Genomic DNA, 16,860 nt, shown 5'->3' with positions numbered 1-16,860 from the left:
TAGGGACGGAAGAGGGGCAAAAGAGGGAGGGAAATGGACACGACGGTATCTTTTGTCGGGGAGGAAAGAAAACCACAAGGAGGGGGTAGAGCAGAAGTAAAGAGGTGTACTGGAGAATACGGAAGAGGGAGAGTAAGGGGGTAGGTAGGAGGTTGGAGAGGGAAACAAAGATGGAGATATTTCATCATCATCATCATATCAATCGCGCGCGCGCACACACACACATACACACATACACGCCCCTTATCTGCAATGAGATTTTTTTTTCTTGGTCCCAGAAAAAGAAAGAACTTTTAGAATCAAAAGTCGGTCATGTCATGAGAGGAAAGAAAGTAGCTAGTAGGAAGGAAGAGCGAGAATATCTACTGGCCGCCCTGCTGCTGCTTCCATCTGGGCACCCATTTACCACCACTACCCGAGGCGGGCTTGGCCTCGTCGGAGGCGGGAGTCTGAGTGCGGGAGGGAGGCTGGGAAGAGCTGGAGTCGCGGGCGTGACGGGGCACCCACCGCTCCGACGAGGGGGCGGCAGCAGCGGCAGGAGGAGCCGGGGCGACAGCCGGAGTGGCATTGGCGCCCGCACGGAGGTGAGGAGGCACGTAACCACCGGTGCGACGGAGAGGCTGAGCCTCTTCCCTGGCGGCGGGAGCGGGCTCCGCGGGGGCGGCGCTGCTGGGGGTGCCAGCAGCCTCCTTGGCGGCCTGGCGGTCTCTCCAGCCACCACCGCCACCACCAGCTGTGCGAGGAGCCAGATTGAGACGAGGAGCAGTGCGTTCAGTGGGAGCAGCGGCAGCGGGCTCGGGCTCGGGAGCACCGGTCTTACGGGCCAACCGACGAGCCTCAGCTTCCTCTTCACGCTGTTTCTGTCTGGCAGCCATCTCATCGAGTCTCCTGTAGAGTGAGTTAGTAAGATAAGGACCACCACGTACGATGAACGGGGATACTGACTGTCTCTCCTCCTCGCGCTTAACCTTCTCTTCGGCCAGAACACGTCTACGCTCTTCTTCCTTGGCCACTCTCTCCTCCTCTTCGCGCTGGATGCGCTCTTCCTCCTCCTGGCGACGGCGCTCCTCCTCCTCACGCTCAGCCTTCTCACGACGGCGACGCTCCTGGACCTCCTTGATGCGCTGCTTCTTCTTGGCCTCGAAGTCGCGCTCAGCAGCCTTGCGGCGCTTCTCGAACTCCTCGTGGCGCTTCTCGGAGACCTCCTTGCGGAAGCTGTTGAATTGGGGCACCAGGCGGCTGAGACGGTGCTTGAGGGCAACGGCCTCCTTGTGCTTGTCTTCGGCCTCCTCGAGCGTCTGGGCCTTCTGGGCCTCGTAGAGCTCCATATCCCGCTTCTTCTGATTCTCGTAGTCCTCGGGGATGTGCTTGAGTTCCTCACGACGGAAAGCACGCTCCAAGTGGTCAATACGCTTGGCAGTGGTGCGAACGCGGTCATTGAGCTCGTTCTTCTCCTTCTCCAGCTGAGCCAGCTTCATAGCACGAAGGCTGTTGGCGTCCAGCTCGGTCAGGTCGAGCTCGCTGATATCAATGCCCTTCACGCCACTCTTCAGCTCCTCCAGCTGCTTCTTGAGCTCCTGCTGGCGGATGCGCTCCTGCTCATCCTGGATGCGCTTCTTCTCACGCTCGCGCTGTTCGTCCGCCAGACGCTGTTTCTCCGCTTCCTGAAGCTGCTGAGTGCGGATGCGCTTGCGGGTCTCCTCCTCGCGCTGCTTGCGCTGCAGAGCGTCGGTGGCGGCCTCCTTCTTCTTCTCGATGACGACACGGCGAGCCAGGGTCTCCTCGTGCTCCTTGGCAGCACCGGCCGCAGCACGAGCGAGAGCGGCGCGCTTGGCCTCCAGACGAGATTCGCTGTAAGAGGGATCGACGTACATGCAGGTGACATGGAGAGTCTTGGCCAGGCGAGTGAGCTGCAGGCGAGCGATCTCGGCGGGGGTGTTCTGGAGGCGCTGGACGGAGCCGACCTCGCTCTCGGCAGAACCGGCGGCGCTGCTGGGGTGGAGAGCCTTAGCGGAGGAGAAGACATCGGTGTCGAAGGTGAGGACGCCAGAGGTGTGGTCCACGCGGATGGCCAGATCGCCCTTCTTGCAACCGTTCATGATGAACTTCTCGATCATGGAGGGGGTGATCTGGAAGGGGTCGGGGAACTGGGCCAGCTCGTAGACGAACTTGAGCTCAACAGACTCGTAAACCTGAGAGAGCTGCTGGAAGAGGCGGGTGAGGATGACCTGCTGCAGAGGCAGGACGTACTTCTCCATCTCGGGGTCCGCACCGATCTGCTTAAGGATGGGAGTGATCTTCTTGCAGATGGAGAGAGGGTGGAAGTCAACCTCCAGGATGTTGTACAAGTCGCGGATCTCGGGGCGGACGCGCTTGAGGAGACCCTTGTTCAGAGCATCCTTGAAGAGAATGGCACGGGAGGGGGCCTGAGCCATGCCGAGCAAGTTGGTAAGGCGGGTGTTCTTGTTCTTGCGGGCCTCATCCACGTCGACCAGAGCACCGCGGGAGCGGGAAGTGCTGATGACGGGAATGGAGAGAGCCGACAGAAGGACGAAGGAAGCAGCCTTGGTCATATCAGCCTCGCTGACGGAGGGGCTCTCCTTCTTGGTGCTCTGACCAGCGGCCAGAGCAGCCGCGGACTGGCGGAGCAGATTGTAGTAGCGGCTCCAGGCGGCGGCATGGAAGAGATAGTTCTCGCTGACGAGGAAGATGCGGGCCAGCTTCTCGTAGTAGTTGGCCATCATGACATTCTTAGCGGGGCGCTTGGAAAGGCTCAGCAGGGTGTGAATGTCCTCAATGCTGCGGAAGGCCTCCTGCCAGAGCTCGAGCTCAACGGCGACGTTCAGCTGCTGGAAGCGAGTATCCAAGTGACGCTGGAGCGTGTCGGGGTCGCTGAGGTTGATGGCGTGCATCTGAGCGGAGTACTTGGCGGCGTTCTGGACATGGTTGCGGAGGAGCTCACACAGGCGGCGGAACTCGGTCTTGCGGGTGTACTTAAGACAGAACTGGAAGGCCTGCAGGGCGGTGGTCTGGTACATCACCTCCAGGCGGGCGTTGTTCTTGAGGATCTCCAACACGGTACGGTAGGTTTCCCAGAGAAACTTGAGCCATGGGGTGACGACGGCGCGGTCGGTACGGTCGCGGGACTGTTCCCCAGAGACGGTGGCCAGCAGGATGGTCTCAGGGGTTTCGATAGCCTCGAGGTCGTCGACGTTGGAGGAGGGAGCGGCGGATTCCAGGGAAGATTGAATCTCGTCGGCCTTGGCCTGAGCCTCGGTGACCTTCTTCTCGGCGAGCTCGATGAACTTCTTCAGGACGACCTATACAAAACGAAACAGCGTTCGCTCACGGTCAGCCTTTGCGTGAGGGGATCGATGCGGCGGCAATCCTACCTCGATAGTGCCGACGTTGGTGTTCTGGGCGATGTTCTTGTACTGGTAAAGACCGTCCTTGGCGGACTTGCCCTTGCGGAGGTCGACACAGAGCTCAACGAAGAGGAGCATGACGGGCTCGAGCGAGACGATCGGAGTGCTGCGCGTCCGCTTAGAGGTGACATGTTCGTGAAGGACGTTGAGGGCAGCGGGGGCCTGGCCCACGGCGATGAGTTCCTGAGCCCTCTGCAGACGACGAGTTGTTAGTTGATATCCCATCACTATTCCCCTTCATTCTTTCATCATCTTTTATTCTTTCTTCCAGCCCAACATTGTTGTTCTCCGACTTCCATCCGATCGACATCGCGTACCTTGAGGACATTTTCAGGTTTGATATGGGGAGGTGGCGGCATGATGGGCGATGTGGTGATGGGTAAGAAACACGCTCGATTGTTGTAGGTGGTGAGAAAAGATGGATCGCACAACGACGGGCGGGCAGCAGAGGTCGATGGCGACAAAAGCCTGAGGTGAAAGAGGCTGCCACGCGACGGTCGGCGAAATGACCCAAGACGACAAAGCCGGTGGGAAAGATGGGGGGTGGAGGAGAAGGGAGGAGAGGGAGAGGGAGAGGGAGCGTGTGGTTGAGGGCCGTCGTTGTGCGAGAGGCCGGCGAAAAAAACCAACCAAGATTTGCCCACTTTGGGTTAAGCGACTGGGACGGATGAGATCACGTGATCTGATCGCCAACTCCCCGGCGCTGTTGCAATGCGCTCTACGTGCCACAACATGGTGTCTACGATTGTCTCCCGCGTCGACGATGACGAGCGAGAGCCCTGGGTGCTTTAGGTTACGTTCAACTGGTGGTGGTATGTGGTGGTAAGATGATGGTTGAGACTCATTGTGCCGCGTCCTCCACCCACTCATCCACTGGGCCACCCGCATTCTTCGGGAAGAGGAACAATGGGGATGAATGGGCTGGAGGGAGAGAGTGGAAAGGAGAGAGGTCGGGTACGAGCAGCGGTACTGTACAGTACATCGCTGTCCTTCCTTCCAAGAGACCAGAAACGGACTTCCATCCAACCCCGACTCATGAATGCATTGTGACCGACACACAGGCTACCAGCTCAATCAGCTGTACCGATCGCCGTCGGAGCTTGATCTATCAAGCTGGACAATTGATGTGTCCCATCCACTGCAGCACTCGGTCCAGTCCGGACGCTTGGTCAACTGTCAAGCCCCAGCTGCACGTGAGGCTCACCGTCCGATAGATGACCCCATCATGGCATGAGGATCCGAAGATCGTAAGTCTGTTCCTGATTCCTTCGATCAGGGACAGAGCTTGGAGCAGGATGAAGTAGGTACCTTAAGTCTGATACCTCGTCTGTCCTGCTTCAGGGGGGAGGGAACTTTTCCAAGTTGGAAACCTAAGAAAAAGAGGATCCCCGAAAGCGACTAGACGGGAAATTAGATTCAACCGCGCCATTTGGGTTCCGGATTATAGAAATGGACGAAACACACCACTACAACCACCATATCACCACCTGGTGGTTCTCACCCACAGACCAATTGTTCAGGGAAAGTTGTCTCGCATTTTGTAGGTTCTTTTTCGTTTGTGCGCTAGTCAGGAGGGAAACTGAATGAGATTGGATTGGTCGTAGACTAGGCAGTCGAAGAAAGTGGTAATTCTAGTCAGGCCTAGTGGGAAGGGAAGTATCAAGTTAAGATTCTTCCTCTTCGTCTTCGTCTTCGTCTCCCCTCCTTTTTTTCTATTTTATGATTATTTTTTTATTTCCCTGCTTACTAGCATCATTCTGACTACAAGTCGGGAGTAGCTCCAAACTCCCTTCCCTCAATTTTCCCCTCTCCACTTCTTGCTCCTCCCCCCCTCTCTCTCTCTCTCTGTCTGAGACCCCCCGAACTTGTTCTCTCTCTCTCACTCTTTTTCCCCCTCCTCTCTGACCAGCTAAACTGACTGCTTGCTCACTAAACCAACTCACTAATTAACTAATTGACTAGCAACTAATTCCTTCCTCTTACTCTTACTCTTACTCTTTTCCTTCTTTCCCTTCCTTTCTCTTCTTTCTTTTCCTTCTTTTCCCTCTTTTCTTTCCCCGTTGGATCGTCCTCTCTGCTTTCCCTCCCACACCACCATTGCGGTTCTTGTCAACTCTCTCTCTCTGGCTTCTTCCATCTCCCTCCCTCTCTCCCTCCCACACTCCATTCCCCCCACACACAAAAACCCCCTCCGAGGTTCGCTCATTAAATCTTCTGTTGCTTGGTGGTTTGCCGCTCTCCTTATTCCACACAGCCTCCCCTCCCTCCGTCCTTCATCCTCTCTCTCTCTCCCCCCTTACTGCCGCCGCAACGCGCCGACCGCAAACCTTAACGGCGAATCCGACCTTTGACTACCGGCTGCAATTCGCAATCCCACCAGCACTCTAACGATCCCTTCTTTCATCGTTCCGTCTTGTTTTCCCGACGGCGCGTATCTCGTTCGATTGATCAGATCCTCGATCATAAGCGGACTTTGTCTCTCCATCGCTCGCACCGTCCACGTTCGCGACCGACCGACCGACCGACCGTTTAAACTCAATCAATCCGTCCATCTATCAAAATGCCAGCCTACGAACTCCGATCCGGTGGTGATGTCAAGAACAAGAAGCAGAGTGTGGCCGACCTCAAGTACCGTCGCCTGACAGAGCTCAATGCCCGGCTAAAGGAGGATCTTGACCGTCCCCGCGTCAAGGTCTCGGAAGCCGCCTTGTCGTACGCCTTTCCCTTCCTCCCCCTCTTCAACCATGGCCGGAACGCATAAAGGCCCCCAACGCTGTGAGCATGACAAATGACTAACCACGATCGCATTCTACAGTCTGATCAACTATTGCAACAACACTCGCGACTTTATGGTACCATCCGTATGGGGTCAGGTATGCGATCGATCCCCATGCGATTCTTTCTGAGATATTGGCACGGTCGCTAACTTCCAATGCGCGCGCAGGTCGACAAGCGGGAGGATCCCTACGCACCCCAGCAGCAGGGCGGCTGCTGCACAGTCATGTAACGGATTCCATGGCTGTCTGGACACCTCTCGAACTCGGACTCTCTCCCCCGATGGCCGACTTACGGCGTTTCTCTTTTCCTTTAATATCCCCTCCTGCGATGACATTTTCTTTCTGCTCGACTATTTAATTCCCCTTCTCACTGTCTCCCGTGTCGACATACCGTGGACCCGATTCGCCCTCTGCCTGGACGTCGGTCGAGCGCGCCAATGACGGCGACGACGAATAATACGGACGATAATTTGCGCGCGCGCGTGCCGTGTCTCGCGATGCGACCGGCCCATTTCTTCAGCCAAGCCAAAACGATCGGACCTCCTTGTCTGGGGTTCTTTTTACTTCTTCATGTCGGCCATTTATCTCAGCCAGCTCGACATATTTGCCTCCCCATTGCATTTATTTTCTAGTGATTTTTTATTGATCCCATATTTCCTATGTTCAGCCGTGACATTTTTTTTTCTTCTTCTTCAATGATGGGTTAGGAGGAGTTGCATGCAAAGGCCAAAACAAAAAGCCGGAACCTGAAAGCGGCAGTGGGAGTGAACTGTGGCGGGACCTGATTCTTGTAATATAGATTTGCAAGGCTAGTTAATGAGTATTAGTGTAGTATGAAGTGTGCAATTAGATGTAGATGTAGATGTAGATGTAGATGTAGAGATAAATGTCCGACTGCATGCAAGAGCTAGATCTCCACCCGCTGACATCATCAATGAGCTTATAACTACCAGTTACTACTTCTACTTCTACTTCCACTTACTACTGACCAATTCCCTCCCACCAACTCTCTCAACTCTCCAACAGAAAACAACTTGAAGCCAAAATGATCTCCATCCCCCAAACCGCAACCCCCAACGCCTCAACCCAGGCACAACCACAAGACCAACTCACAACAGCCGCGAACCCCAACCCCAACCCTGAGCTATCGCCATCGCCATCGCCATCGCCATCGCCATCGCAATCGCAAGACAACAGCCACAGCCTCGGAATCCAGTACCCCCGCATCACCATCAAATTCTGCACCCAGTGCAAATGGATGCTCCGCGCTGCTTATGTAGGTTACCTGTTTACCCTGCTTATCCTGTCAACCCTCCATCCCATGCCTCAAGAAAAGACTACAATCCACACCCACCTCCCCTACTCCCAAGAACGAAGAAACACTTCCCTCAACCCAACCCACCCACCCCACCAAAAAATAACACTAATAACCGAGTGCAAAAAAAAAAAAAGTTCGCCCAAGAACTCCTTTCCACCTTCTCCACAAACCTAGGCGAGGTATCCCTCCTCCCGGCAACGGGGGGGATCTTCACGGTAACGATTTATCATCAATCGAATCATGAGGGGGGTGCTGTTCCCCCCGGGGTTCAGACAGATACTCCTGAGAGTAAGGGCAACGGGGAGCGGGCAACGATCACGGAGACGGTGCTGTGGGATCGGAAGCGGGATGGCGGGTTTCCTGGTATGTCGTTGCTTTTCTGTTTTTGCTTCAGTTTCTTGTTGGGGGGGAATATGACTTTGGGGGTGGGGACTGACCATAATATGTAGAGGTCAAGGTGCTTAAGTCTCTCGTGCGGAATGTGGTGGATCCCGGGCGGGATTTGGGACATACCGATCGGGCGTTGAAGAAGAAGAAGGAACAAGAGGGGGACGGTGACAAGCAGGGTCCTACTACAGAGGCTGAAGGCAAGGGAAAAGATCAATGCGAGGATTGTCAGTAGCTCCATCTAGATATCATTCATGTATATAGGTAGTATCGATTCAAATAACTAAAAGGTGATGAAAGAGCTGAAGATCCATTGTCATGCAATACAGAATAGTACACAAGTCCTCCCCTTCCCCAGAAGAACGCCTTCCCACGCCCCGACTCTAATGGTACCCCGATATCCATGAGCCTGTGTCCTCTTGTATGAGATAAAAAGCAAAAAGCAGAAATAGTAAGAGATAATATAGAAAGTCCAGGCAATGGTCAGATGAAACAAAAAAAAAAAAGAAATCTTAAGAGAAGGCAGGTAGTGAGGAATTCGAATCCCTTCACAATGCCAGCACCCGAAGACGCCTTGTCTTCAGATACTAGCATATCATCAAGATCGTTATATAGCAAGGAGACACGACCACAACGCCCCCCCCCTGCAAGCGGTGGCGTTGGGTCGAAGAAACCCCTCGTAGCACCAATCCGTGTCGTCAATCATGCAATCCATCGTAAAATCCAAGTCATCAGCGGAATGTCACCGTATGCCCATAATCCAGTTCCCCCGTGTTTTTCCAAATGAACACCGTGAAATCAAATCGCAGAATAACGCCAAAGAAGCAGAAGATCGTATCAGGTCTCGCCACTCAGCTCATGCTGGTGCGAATGATGCGGCTTGCGTCGCCAAAATGCCAGTCGGAGACGACTCCGCCGTTTTACCAGTTTGAACGGACCAGAATGACGCTCGCCAGACTCGCCCCATTGGCGACCCCGTCCGTCTTGTTTGGAGCTGCCCGCCGTTGTCGTGGATTGCCCAGAGCTGCCGGTGCCGTTCCCCGCAGGGGATGCCAGGTGCTTATTCCCCGCATCGTACGTGTGCGGGTCGGATGCGCGACGGTTGACCGGATACACGGTGCCGGTGGACTCGTGATTCGAGGTCGCCGGACGGATGTTGGCCCGGCTCCATTCTTCATTGTCACTACGGCTGACACTCTCCCGAGCAAACCCTTTCTCGTCACTATCCACCGTCAGGAAGCTAGTCGCATTGGTAGCGGGCGAGATCGGCGTCATGTTGTTGCTGTAGGTGCTGACGCTGTGAGTGCGAGTGCAGCTGTTCCGTTGGGAACTTGACAGTCCAGACATGCGTCCCGATGAGCCGGTGTTTGCATGGCGGCGGCGGCACCCGGTGGGCGCTTGTCGAGAACTGCTTGGCCGGTCTGCCGCGCCTTCGATCGAGCTGTTGCGGGCGCTGGACGGCCCGGACGCACCGCCATTCGTGGCGGACGAGTTGGCCAAGAGGACTGTGGCCATCGCAGTCGGGTCGGTTGACGTCCGATTCGTATCCGAGGCGCCGTCAAACGTCCCACTCGGTCGCGCTGAAGGCGTGGAACAGTCGTGGCTACTGGTACGAGATTCTCCGGGGGTGGATACCGTCGCATGATCAGGTGCAACACTGGATGATTGGCGGGATTTGGTCTCCGTTGGGAATGGGCTCCCCGTAATGTCCATCGACGGGCCAGGAGTATCCGGCGACACCACTGGGCTGATGTTGTTCTCATTGTAATCACTAGGCGGCTCAGCCGAATGTCCGGGCGAGTGCACGGCCCCAAAGTAGTCGTCAGGAGTGGAGCGCTGGTTAGGTTCACTGGTAGGGAACGAGGGCTTGATCGGAGTGTTTGGCCCCGGGGTTGCCACCGGAGCACGCAGACCCTTGAGGCTGTGAATTGGACTCTGCGTGCGCGGAGAAACCATCTCATCTGGACGGGAATCAGCCAGCAGTGTCTGTCGGCTTTTCTCTCGATCTGCAAGCATGTGCCATCGAAACTGATTTCCACGAATATGCTCCACCGTAAATTTGAGATTGGGGAGAATATCCGAGACCCCCTCAAATAGCGGTAGCGCAAAGATCGACATGAAGCCAATCTGGCCGGTGGCAAGCTTGTAAATGTTCCCCAGCTCTGGAGGCCCACCAAAGAGGGCCGTCTCCATTCCCACTTCTTTCTCCATTTCACCTTGATTGGCGAACTCCTCCTGTAGGATCTGGGTCCACCTTTCTGCAACAGCCCACGGGCGCGCCACATTGCTGATATCGGCACATTTGATCAGCAGACCGCACACCAGCGTCTTGTAAAGCTCCAGGTCCTGCGGCTTCCAACCATCCGTTGTGCAATCGTTTTCATGAAATCGCTCCTGCAGCGACCCTAGTCTTTCCATGAACTTCTGGTGAACACCCATATCCGTTGCCAGGATGGAGCTGATCAGTAACTTGCGGAGCTGGCGATCTTTGAACGCAGCCGGCCAATACCGGCGAAGGATTTGAGAGAAGGCGGCGCAGTGGAACGCCTCCAAAACGGAGTTGTCGTTGTAGAGCTGCGCCAAAGGTGCATTCAGCTTGACCAGGAAGAAGTTGTTGACGCCCGGGTGTCCGACATCGTGACCAATCGCCGAGATCAGCAAGGTCAGGGTGTCGAACGGCGTAAGCAAGGATGCGATCGGGCATTTCTCGCCCGACGGTGGGCCGACCGACCGATAAGGGGGCAGCGCGCCGATATGAAGCAAAAAGCAAAAGACGGACTGCAGAACGTCTATGGCATGGCGGAAATTGTGGTATAGAACAAACGAATTATAGGAGGCGCGACAGGCAAGGAGAAATGTCCGGAGTTCACCTAGAGACACACATGAATCAGCTGACAAGCCTTTTAGACGAATTCACGGCAATGGCCATGCACTTACCCGGGGTGAGTTGCCACTCTGCCAGCTCAGAAACACTCAACGCATGTTGAAGCATTTCAAAGGCTCCTAAGACCAACTCGTCGTCGGAGAACCCATGGGCGGTGAAGCTCCATTTCCCGATCTGTTCTCTGACTAGTTCGGCGCGCTCCGGGCGGACATCCAACTCGCGATCTTGAAATTCTTCAATGACCTCTTCCGGGTTGCAGATGCCTTTCATGAGCTTGGAAACCATCGCTTCTCGCAGGTATGCGTAGGGTTGCTCATCGTGCACTCCTACCCAGGAGTGTTTTCGCGTTTTCTTTCTCGATAGAAAGCGCGCTGATTCTCGCAAAGCGGTTTTACGGGTCCGGTACGCATGCACAACCAGAGCTTGCGCTCGACAGCTGTCCAGCGGGGTTACGAGAACGTCGACTGCGCCGGCGTCCAGGCATTTGGAGATGTGTTGAGGGTCGGGAAAGGTGGGTATACTAAGTGGTTGGTCGGCAGGGGCGCTGGTCAGATCGCCGGACGACGAGCGCAGGATGGCAACAGGCACAATTAGATTGGGTAAATCCTGCACCTGAATATCGGTTGACAGTCCCGACAACAGTTTCAGATCATAGGCCCCTTCCCAATTCGAGGAGAAGGTGAATCCGCGACGCAGCGACGCAGGCGACGGGGGCGATACGTCCGCCCACGAGCCACGGCTCGCTCTGCGACGATGTAGGGTCGGTTCTTCTCCGTGCAGATCAATGTCGAAAAATGCAAAAATGGGCATACATTTGCTACCCGCGCCGTCGCTCAACTCAGCCAGTTTCGTCGCGATCGACGCGCCGGCTTGACAGAGATAGATACGTTTACAGACTCCCAACAGCACTCGAACGTCCGACCGAAGCGATTCCGGCTCCTCGAGTAGTAGGGCTTCCGAATCCGGGTCCGTTACAGGGTCCAGGGTATTGTGATCGACCCATCGCTCGGATCTGACGCGATGGTCGATGTAAATGGCAGAGCATTCGACGCGGTCCATGGTGTCTGTCGGCATCGTGGTTCCCATAATCCAGGGTGTGTCCGCTCCGAAGGTCAGGTCTCAGGGCAGTAGCGGAGATGGGAGGAGAGGAGGAGAATATAGCGGGGCTGATCTGAACTTGGGCTCATATGGTAGATGTGATCGAAGAATGGAGGTCGCTAGGAGAGGGGAGGAGAGGGAAATCTCAGGGCGAAACGAACGGCCGGTAGACTGTAATAAATGGAAGCAAAGGAGTGTTGTGAAGCGAAACGAAGGGCGTGCGATAGAGACTGCAGTATGGAGTCACTCTATGCTGGTTTCTAGTCTCTTGCGTCAGCGAAACTTTCAGGTCAGGGATACACAGGGTGCGGTGTATGTATGCGACAACCAGAGCCGACAGGGCGAGAGGCAGCGACGAAGACCGACTTCAGCGGCGACGAACCAGCGTCATCTGCGGCGCGCACTGGAACGATAGATTTGTTCGCTGCAGCGAACCCCCAGGAACATGGTCGATGAGAACCCTTTCTGCGGGATGGAGGTGCAGGACGGGCGAGGAGGCTCCCAACTGAGACAATCTAGGTCGCTTTTGCACCCAACCGCATGCATGCCTCCAGCTGGCGGTCGGCCATGGTTGCCACCCGTGCATACAACCCGTTGGCTTTGCTCACTCACATTTTCTAGAACCGCAAGGCGAGGGGGGGGGGGAAAGATGTCGAGAAAAATAAAAGAAAAATGAAACTGATGAAGTCGAAGGACGGTTGAGTGAAAGACTGAATGACGGGCAATTGCCAGTGGATGATGGTCTGTTCGCAGATGCGTTGAAGGTAGGTTCGTCACCGATGATGGAAAATGGCGCCCGAACCAGTTCGACCCGAAGGGGAGCCACCGAAGTCGCGACACATGCAAGATTGAGATTGGCGAACCCAGGAAATAGGGCGAATCTTAGGGCGTCATGGTGGGCCACGGACACGGCCAGGCGGAGACAGACACGGAAAATATAAAAAGGTTGATAAGAGATAGGAAAGTGTATGAGAAGTGGGAGAGAATGTGTGTGTTTGTAAATGAATTAAGAGAGGGAAAACCAAAGGAGAAAAGAAGAAGGAAGAGGAGGGAGGGAGAGGGAGAAAGAGAGAAGAGCAGGGAGATTGAAGTAGGCAGAGAAGGGACGGGGTGGAGTGAGAGAGACAAGAGAGCCAGAGCCAGAGCAGGCCAAAGATCGATCGGGACCGACGAAGGGGCCGCACGGGTACAGTTGATAAAGGATTAGGTAACAAGATGGGGGGGAGAGAGAGAGGAGGGAGATGAGGAAAGGACCCCAGCAACTGGAAACAAAGCAGCAGTACAGTTGCCCGGTTGGGTTTTTGAGGTAATTGATTGATTGACTGATTTACTGATTGATCGGATTGATAAGAAGGGGAGAGGAGGAGGAGGAAGAAGAAGAGGGAAGGCAAGAGGAACAAGCAGATCGAGGTAAGGGAACGATTGGAGGGGAAAGAGGCCGATCGAATCGTGTGTGTGGGTGGGTTGAAGAGACGTCACAAAGGGACGATTGCGGGGAGGGAGGATTGGGGAAGAATACGTAGTAGGAAGTAGGTAGTAGGTAGTAGTAGTAGAGAGGGAGAGAGGAAAAGCAAGAGCGAAAGAGCGAAAGAGAGAGAGAAGAGAGAGAGAGAGGAAGAAAAGAGAAGAAGGAAAGTTAAAGACGAAGAGGAAACGAAGAGCGAAGAGAGGACGGGAAGTCAGTTCCAGACCTTCAGGCAAAGAAGGGGGCGAGAGATTTAGTTAGATTACTTTTTCCAGTTGTACGGGGGAGCTGAGGAAAAGAACAGCAATGATGAGAGAGGGGGGAGAAAGCTGTTGGATTGGAAATCGAATACCAAGCACAAATGCAGGGTTGGAACCAAAGCAGCGCAATAAGAGAGAGAGAAAGAGAGATAAAGAGATAGTATGCACAAGGTATGTACACCTAGTAGTCTAGGATAGTATACCAGCAGAAGCAGCAGCAGCAGCAGCAGCAGCAATAGTCAAAAAAGAAAAGCAAGCAGCTTAATGGCTGGTTCATTGCTTCTTCCCGTCTTCCTTTCGTTTTCCCCTCCCCTTCGCTCGGTCTTCCAGAAGGTCGCGGCACACGGCGACGGCGACGGCGGCGGCGGCTGCGGGCGTCGTCAGAGACTCAACGACCAGAAACCTCCCCCCCTCCTTCTCCTTCTCCGACCGACCACAACAACAACAACAGATGGGGCCAGACAATTTTACTCTTCAGTTCCTGATATTACCTGAGGATTTGTTGGACGGTACTTAAACTAAATGCAGCATCGCCCCTTCACACTAAGTCAACTAATCCAAGCACACGATTCCCTCCGTGTGTACGATCGGCCCTTCCTCCCCCCCTCCTCCCCACTTTCCTGGCCTCGTTCAGGTCCGGTCGGCTCGGGTCTAGTCCATCATGGGGTAAAGCGGCACTGCAGGAGGGAGAGACGATGATGAAATGACGAGATGACGCTGAATATAAATAGTATTCAGTCACATCCCCAGCTGACAGGGTTGATCGCTACCAACCGATCACTAATTAAGGGGGATACTGTAGTGCAGTGCAGTGCAGCCCAACAACACTCGACCGGCAACCACAACCACAACCACAACCGCCAGACAGAGCCCGAGTGAAAGAGCTGAGCGACGGGCAGAGGAACAGAGCGAGCGGGCGGGTGTGTGGGGCAAATGACGCTTAAGCAAGCCATCTCATTAGTTCCTGGTCTGCTTCTTCTAGAATCGCCCGGGGCGGAAAACTGCAAAGTGGAGAGCGTAAGAAGGGAAAAGGGAAAAAAAGCCCATCGCACCACACTTAATTAATCCCTTTCAAACGAGGCTTTGACTTTTTCTGGCGTCTCTTGGGCAAGAACCAGACCAGACGAGGCCAAACCCAAAACTAGAAAGTTGTCATCATCATCATCATCATCATCATCATCATTATCATTATCCATAATCTGGAGTTGCTTATGATTGGCACTCCCCTCAAACCGTGTGTGGCCAAAAGAGTTTCTGGTAACCCAGTTAAACTTCTAGTATCTCTGCGAAGAAACTGATTACATCAACCCTTCCCTCCTTCCCTTCTGCATAACTCAAAAAGTAAAATCGATCGAACGAACGTGCTGTTTGGTGTCGATCCCCGCGAGTTAGCGCGTGAATCAGAGGGAACAAGTGCCGCGACTCGCGAGTCATTGGCATTGGCATTGGCATTGGCAGGCAATCTTCTAGAACTTCCATTCGAACAGTGCGTCCTGACTTACTCACCGCGTTGCCAACCAAAACCTTGACTTGACCAGAGGAGAACTTATGCACGCTGAACTAAGTCCTCAATAGACTTAGTGCTTATGCATGCATGTACTGTACATACTTATCCTCCCCACGTTAATTCGCTTTCCTCTTCCTTCCTCCAGCGATAACAACAAGTGGCAAAAACCCCCAGTGACGTCGACCAGCCCATCCTCCCCCCCCCCCAAAAAAAAAGAATAGGAGAGTCATTGAATCTATGATGTGATCTGCTCATGTTCTGATCCCCCAACAATGGGGAAGCAGATCCGTCCGTCTTCGAACCGCGGGTAGAAGGAAGTTCGCTGACAATGAGGGCAACCCCAACCGAGGATGGGCAATTGCGGGAATTCTCTCGGTTCAGCTGTGAGAACAGAGGGAAAGACCCAGCCCTAGTCTTCTTTCCCTAAGTAGAGAATTACAGTCATCAACTCTTAAGTCTTAAGTAAAACACACAGGCGGGATGCTGGAGCAAACTCCGGAGCAAGTGAGTGTGTGACTGTGTGTGTGGGAATCCACAATCCACAACCCACCGGGCGGAACGCCGGTTCACTTTATGCAAGGAGCTACGACCTTCCCTGGTGCCTAATCAAGTCTCGAATTTGATGCCCCGGTCAATTGGAACTTAAGTGCCTATCGTTGCGCTCTTCGGACAATTGAAACATATGGGCGACAAATCTGACAGCCAGTCACAATCAATCATCTATAGATAGGTTCAAGGTTATTGCATGTTACTCTTAAGTAAGTATTTTCCAGAAAAAAGCGAGAAAAAAAAAAATCAATGCGTGTGGGGAAGAGAGGAGAAACAAATCAATCATATGCAAGACATGAACGCGCGTAAAGGTCTTACTTAGTAAAAGGGTTGCTTGGATTGAAGGCGATCGTCGGGCTGGAGTTCCCGGAAATATATTTCTGGTACCTAACCTAAGTGTTGCTCCTACTCCAGGCCTGCACAGAACCCACCACACACGGTTAAGGTACTATGGGTTACATGTACTTGTACAAGTGGAAGGATCTATCACTGCTCTGCAGACATACTTAAAATTCTAGGATCGTGATCCTGCCGACAACATCCCTGCTGCCTATATTCCTGCAGTGGCCAATCTACTTCCTACATACACCCACTGCATAGACCGACCCATCAGGGTCTGAGGATGTACCGTCAGGGTCCTCGGCGGTGATCTCAGCAGCCGCCACCATAAAGTAGAAGTACGAGTACTACGACTAGTAGCACAAGCAAATAAGTACCAGGCGGCAGCGGCAGGGCTAGAATGCCAAGTATATGGGCTTGCAGCGAAGACGTACCCCGCATTAAGACTGCTCGTGCCTTCTACCGCGCACACTATGGAGAACCCGTTGGTCATGAATTCTGTATTTCGCTTTACCACTCATGCTCAAGCGACCCCCTGCTCATCCGGGTCGAGATCAAAAATATAAATAACAAGCATGAAGGATTCCAATGCCACATGGCCGCCGTGGTCGGATCGTCCTATGTAGCCATATCGCGCAAGAAATAACTTGGTATAATAGAGCAAGGTACTGATGAAATGTAAGACACAACTGAGAAAAGGCACGGCATAAAACACATAAAATTCTAATCCACGCTGAGGGCCCATTTTTACCGTATCAGAAACAGTCCCAAAGTAACTGCAAAGAAGAAAGTAGAACAGGAAGAAAAATGAGTAAAACTATGGTACAGGGCCAAACTGGTCTATAGCGGCA

The 16,860-nt window shown here is 53.8% G+C and overlaps 5 protein-coding genes across 5 annotated transcripts; 4 read left to right on the top strand and 1 right to left on the bottom strand.

Annotated features, from left to right (window-relative positions):
* Window positions 1-362: 362 nt before the first annotated feature.
* On the bottom strand, window positions 363-3,784 carry tif32 (putative eukaryotic translation initiation factor 3 subunit EifCa; the record flags this gene model as incomplete). Its single annotated transcript, XM_025692106.1, has 4 exons — window positions 363-888; window positions 946-3,320; window positions 3,393-3,617; window positions 3,743-3,784. The coding sequence occupies 4 exons, from the start codon at window positions 3,782-3,784 to the stop codon at window positions 363-365; spliced, it is 3,168 nt and encodes a 1,055-aa protein (XP_025547342.1).
* Window positions 3,785-4,271: 487 nt separating this feature from the next.
* On the top strand, window positions 4,272-4,686 carry BO97DRAFT_408523 (uncharacterized protein). Its single transcript, XM_025695885.1, has one exon. It carries the CDS (start codon window positions 4,465-4,467, stop codon window positions 4,657-4,659), a length of 195 nt encoding a protein of 64 aa, XP_025547341.1. The 5' UTR covers window positions 4,272-4,464; the 3' UTR covers window positions 4,660-4,686.
* Window positions 4,687-5,985: 1,299 nt separating this feature from the next.
* On the top strand, window positions 5,986-6,432 carry BO97DRAFT_428638 (guanine nucleotide-binding protein subunit gamma; the record flags this gene model as incomplete). The annotated part of the gene is made up of 3 exons (XM_025697312.1): window positions 5,986-6,137; window positions 6,241-6,298; window positions 6,370-6,432. The coding sequence occupies 3 exons, from the start codon at window positions 5,986-5,988 to the stop codon at window positions 6,430-6,432; spliced, it is 273 nt and encodes a 90-aa protein (XP_025547340.1).
* A 761-nt stretch (window positions 6,433-7,193) lies between these two features.
* BO97DRAFT_398727 (SelT/SelW/SelH family protein) lies at window positions 7,194-8,192 on the top strand. Its single transcript, XM_025694204.1, has 3 exons — window positions 7,194-7,478; window positions 7,655-7,883; window positions 7,970-8,192. Exons 1-3 carry the CDS (start codon window positions 7,248-7,250, stop codon window positions 8,140-8,142), a joined length of 633 nt encoding a protein of 210 aa, XP_025547339.1. The 5' UTR covers window positions 7,194-7,247; the 3' UTR covers window positions 8,143-8,192.
* A 2,280-nt stretch (window positions 8,193-10,472) lies between these two features.
* Window positions 10,473-10,970, top strand: BO97DRAFT_225932 (uncharacterized protein). Its single transcript, XM_025690686.1, has 3 exons — window positions 10,473-10,752; window positions 10,815-10,849; window positions 10,907-10,970. The coding sequence occupies exons 1-3, from the start codon at window positions 10,598-10,600 to the stop codon at window positions 10,912-10,914; spliced, it is 198 nt and encodes a 65-aa protein (XP_025547338.1). The 5' UTR covers window positions 10,473-10,597; the 3' UTR covers window positions 10,915-10,970.
* Window positions 10,971-16,860: the final 5,890 nt, after the last annotated feature.

Source organism: Aspergillus homomorphus (genome assembly GCF_003184865.1).
Source record: "Aspergillus homomorphus CBS 101889 unplaced genomic scaffold BO97scaffold_52, whole genome shotgun sequence".
NCBI classification, from domain to species: Eukaryota; Fungi; Ascomycota; class Eurotiomycetes; order Eurotiales; family Aspergillaceae; genus Aspergillus; species Aspergillus homomorphus.
Note: the sequence above shows the minus strand (reverse complement) of the source record. Positions and strands in the feature narration are given on the sequence as shown.

Coding starts and splice junctions, on each gene's coding strand:
- BO97DRAFT_398727 (XM_025694204.1), top strand. CDS start 7,248: ATGATCTCCATCCCCCAAACCGCAACCCCCAACGCCTCAACCCAGGCA. Junction 7,479..7,654: donor GGATGCTCCGCGCTGCTTAT/GTAGGTTACCTG, acceptor AAAAAAAAAAAG/TTCGCCCAAGAACTCCTTTC. Junction 7,884..7,969: donor GCGGGATGGCGGGTTTCCTG/GTATGTCGTTGC, acceptor CATAATATGTAG/AGGTCAAGGTGCTTAAGTCT.
- BO97DRAFT_225932 (XM_025690686.1), top strand. CDS start 10,598: ATGCGATCGGGCATTTCTCGCCCGACGGTGGGCCGACCGACCGATAAG. Junction 10,753..10,814: donor AATTATAGGAGGCGCGACAG/GCAAGGAGAAAT, acceptor CAAGCCTTTTAG/ACGAATTCACGGCAATGGCC.
- BO97DRAFT_408523 (XM_025695885.1), top strand. CDS start 4,465: ATGCATTGTGACCGACACACAGGCTACCAGCTCAATCAGCTGTACCGA.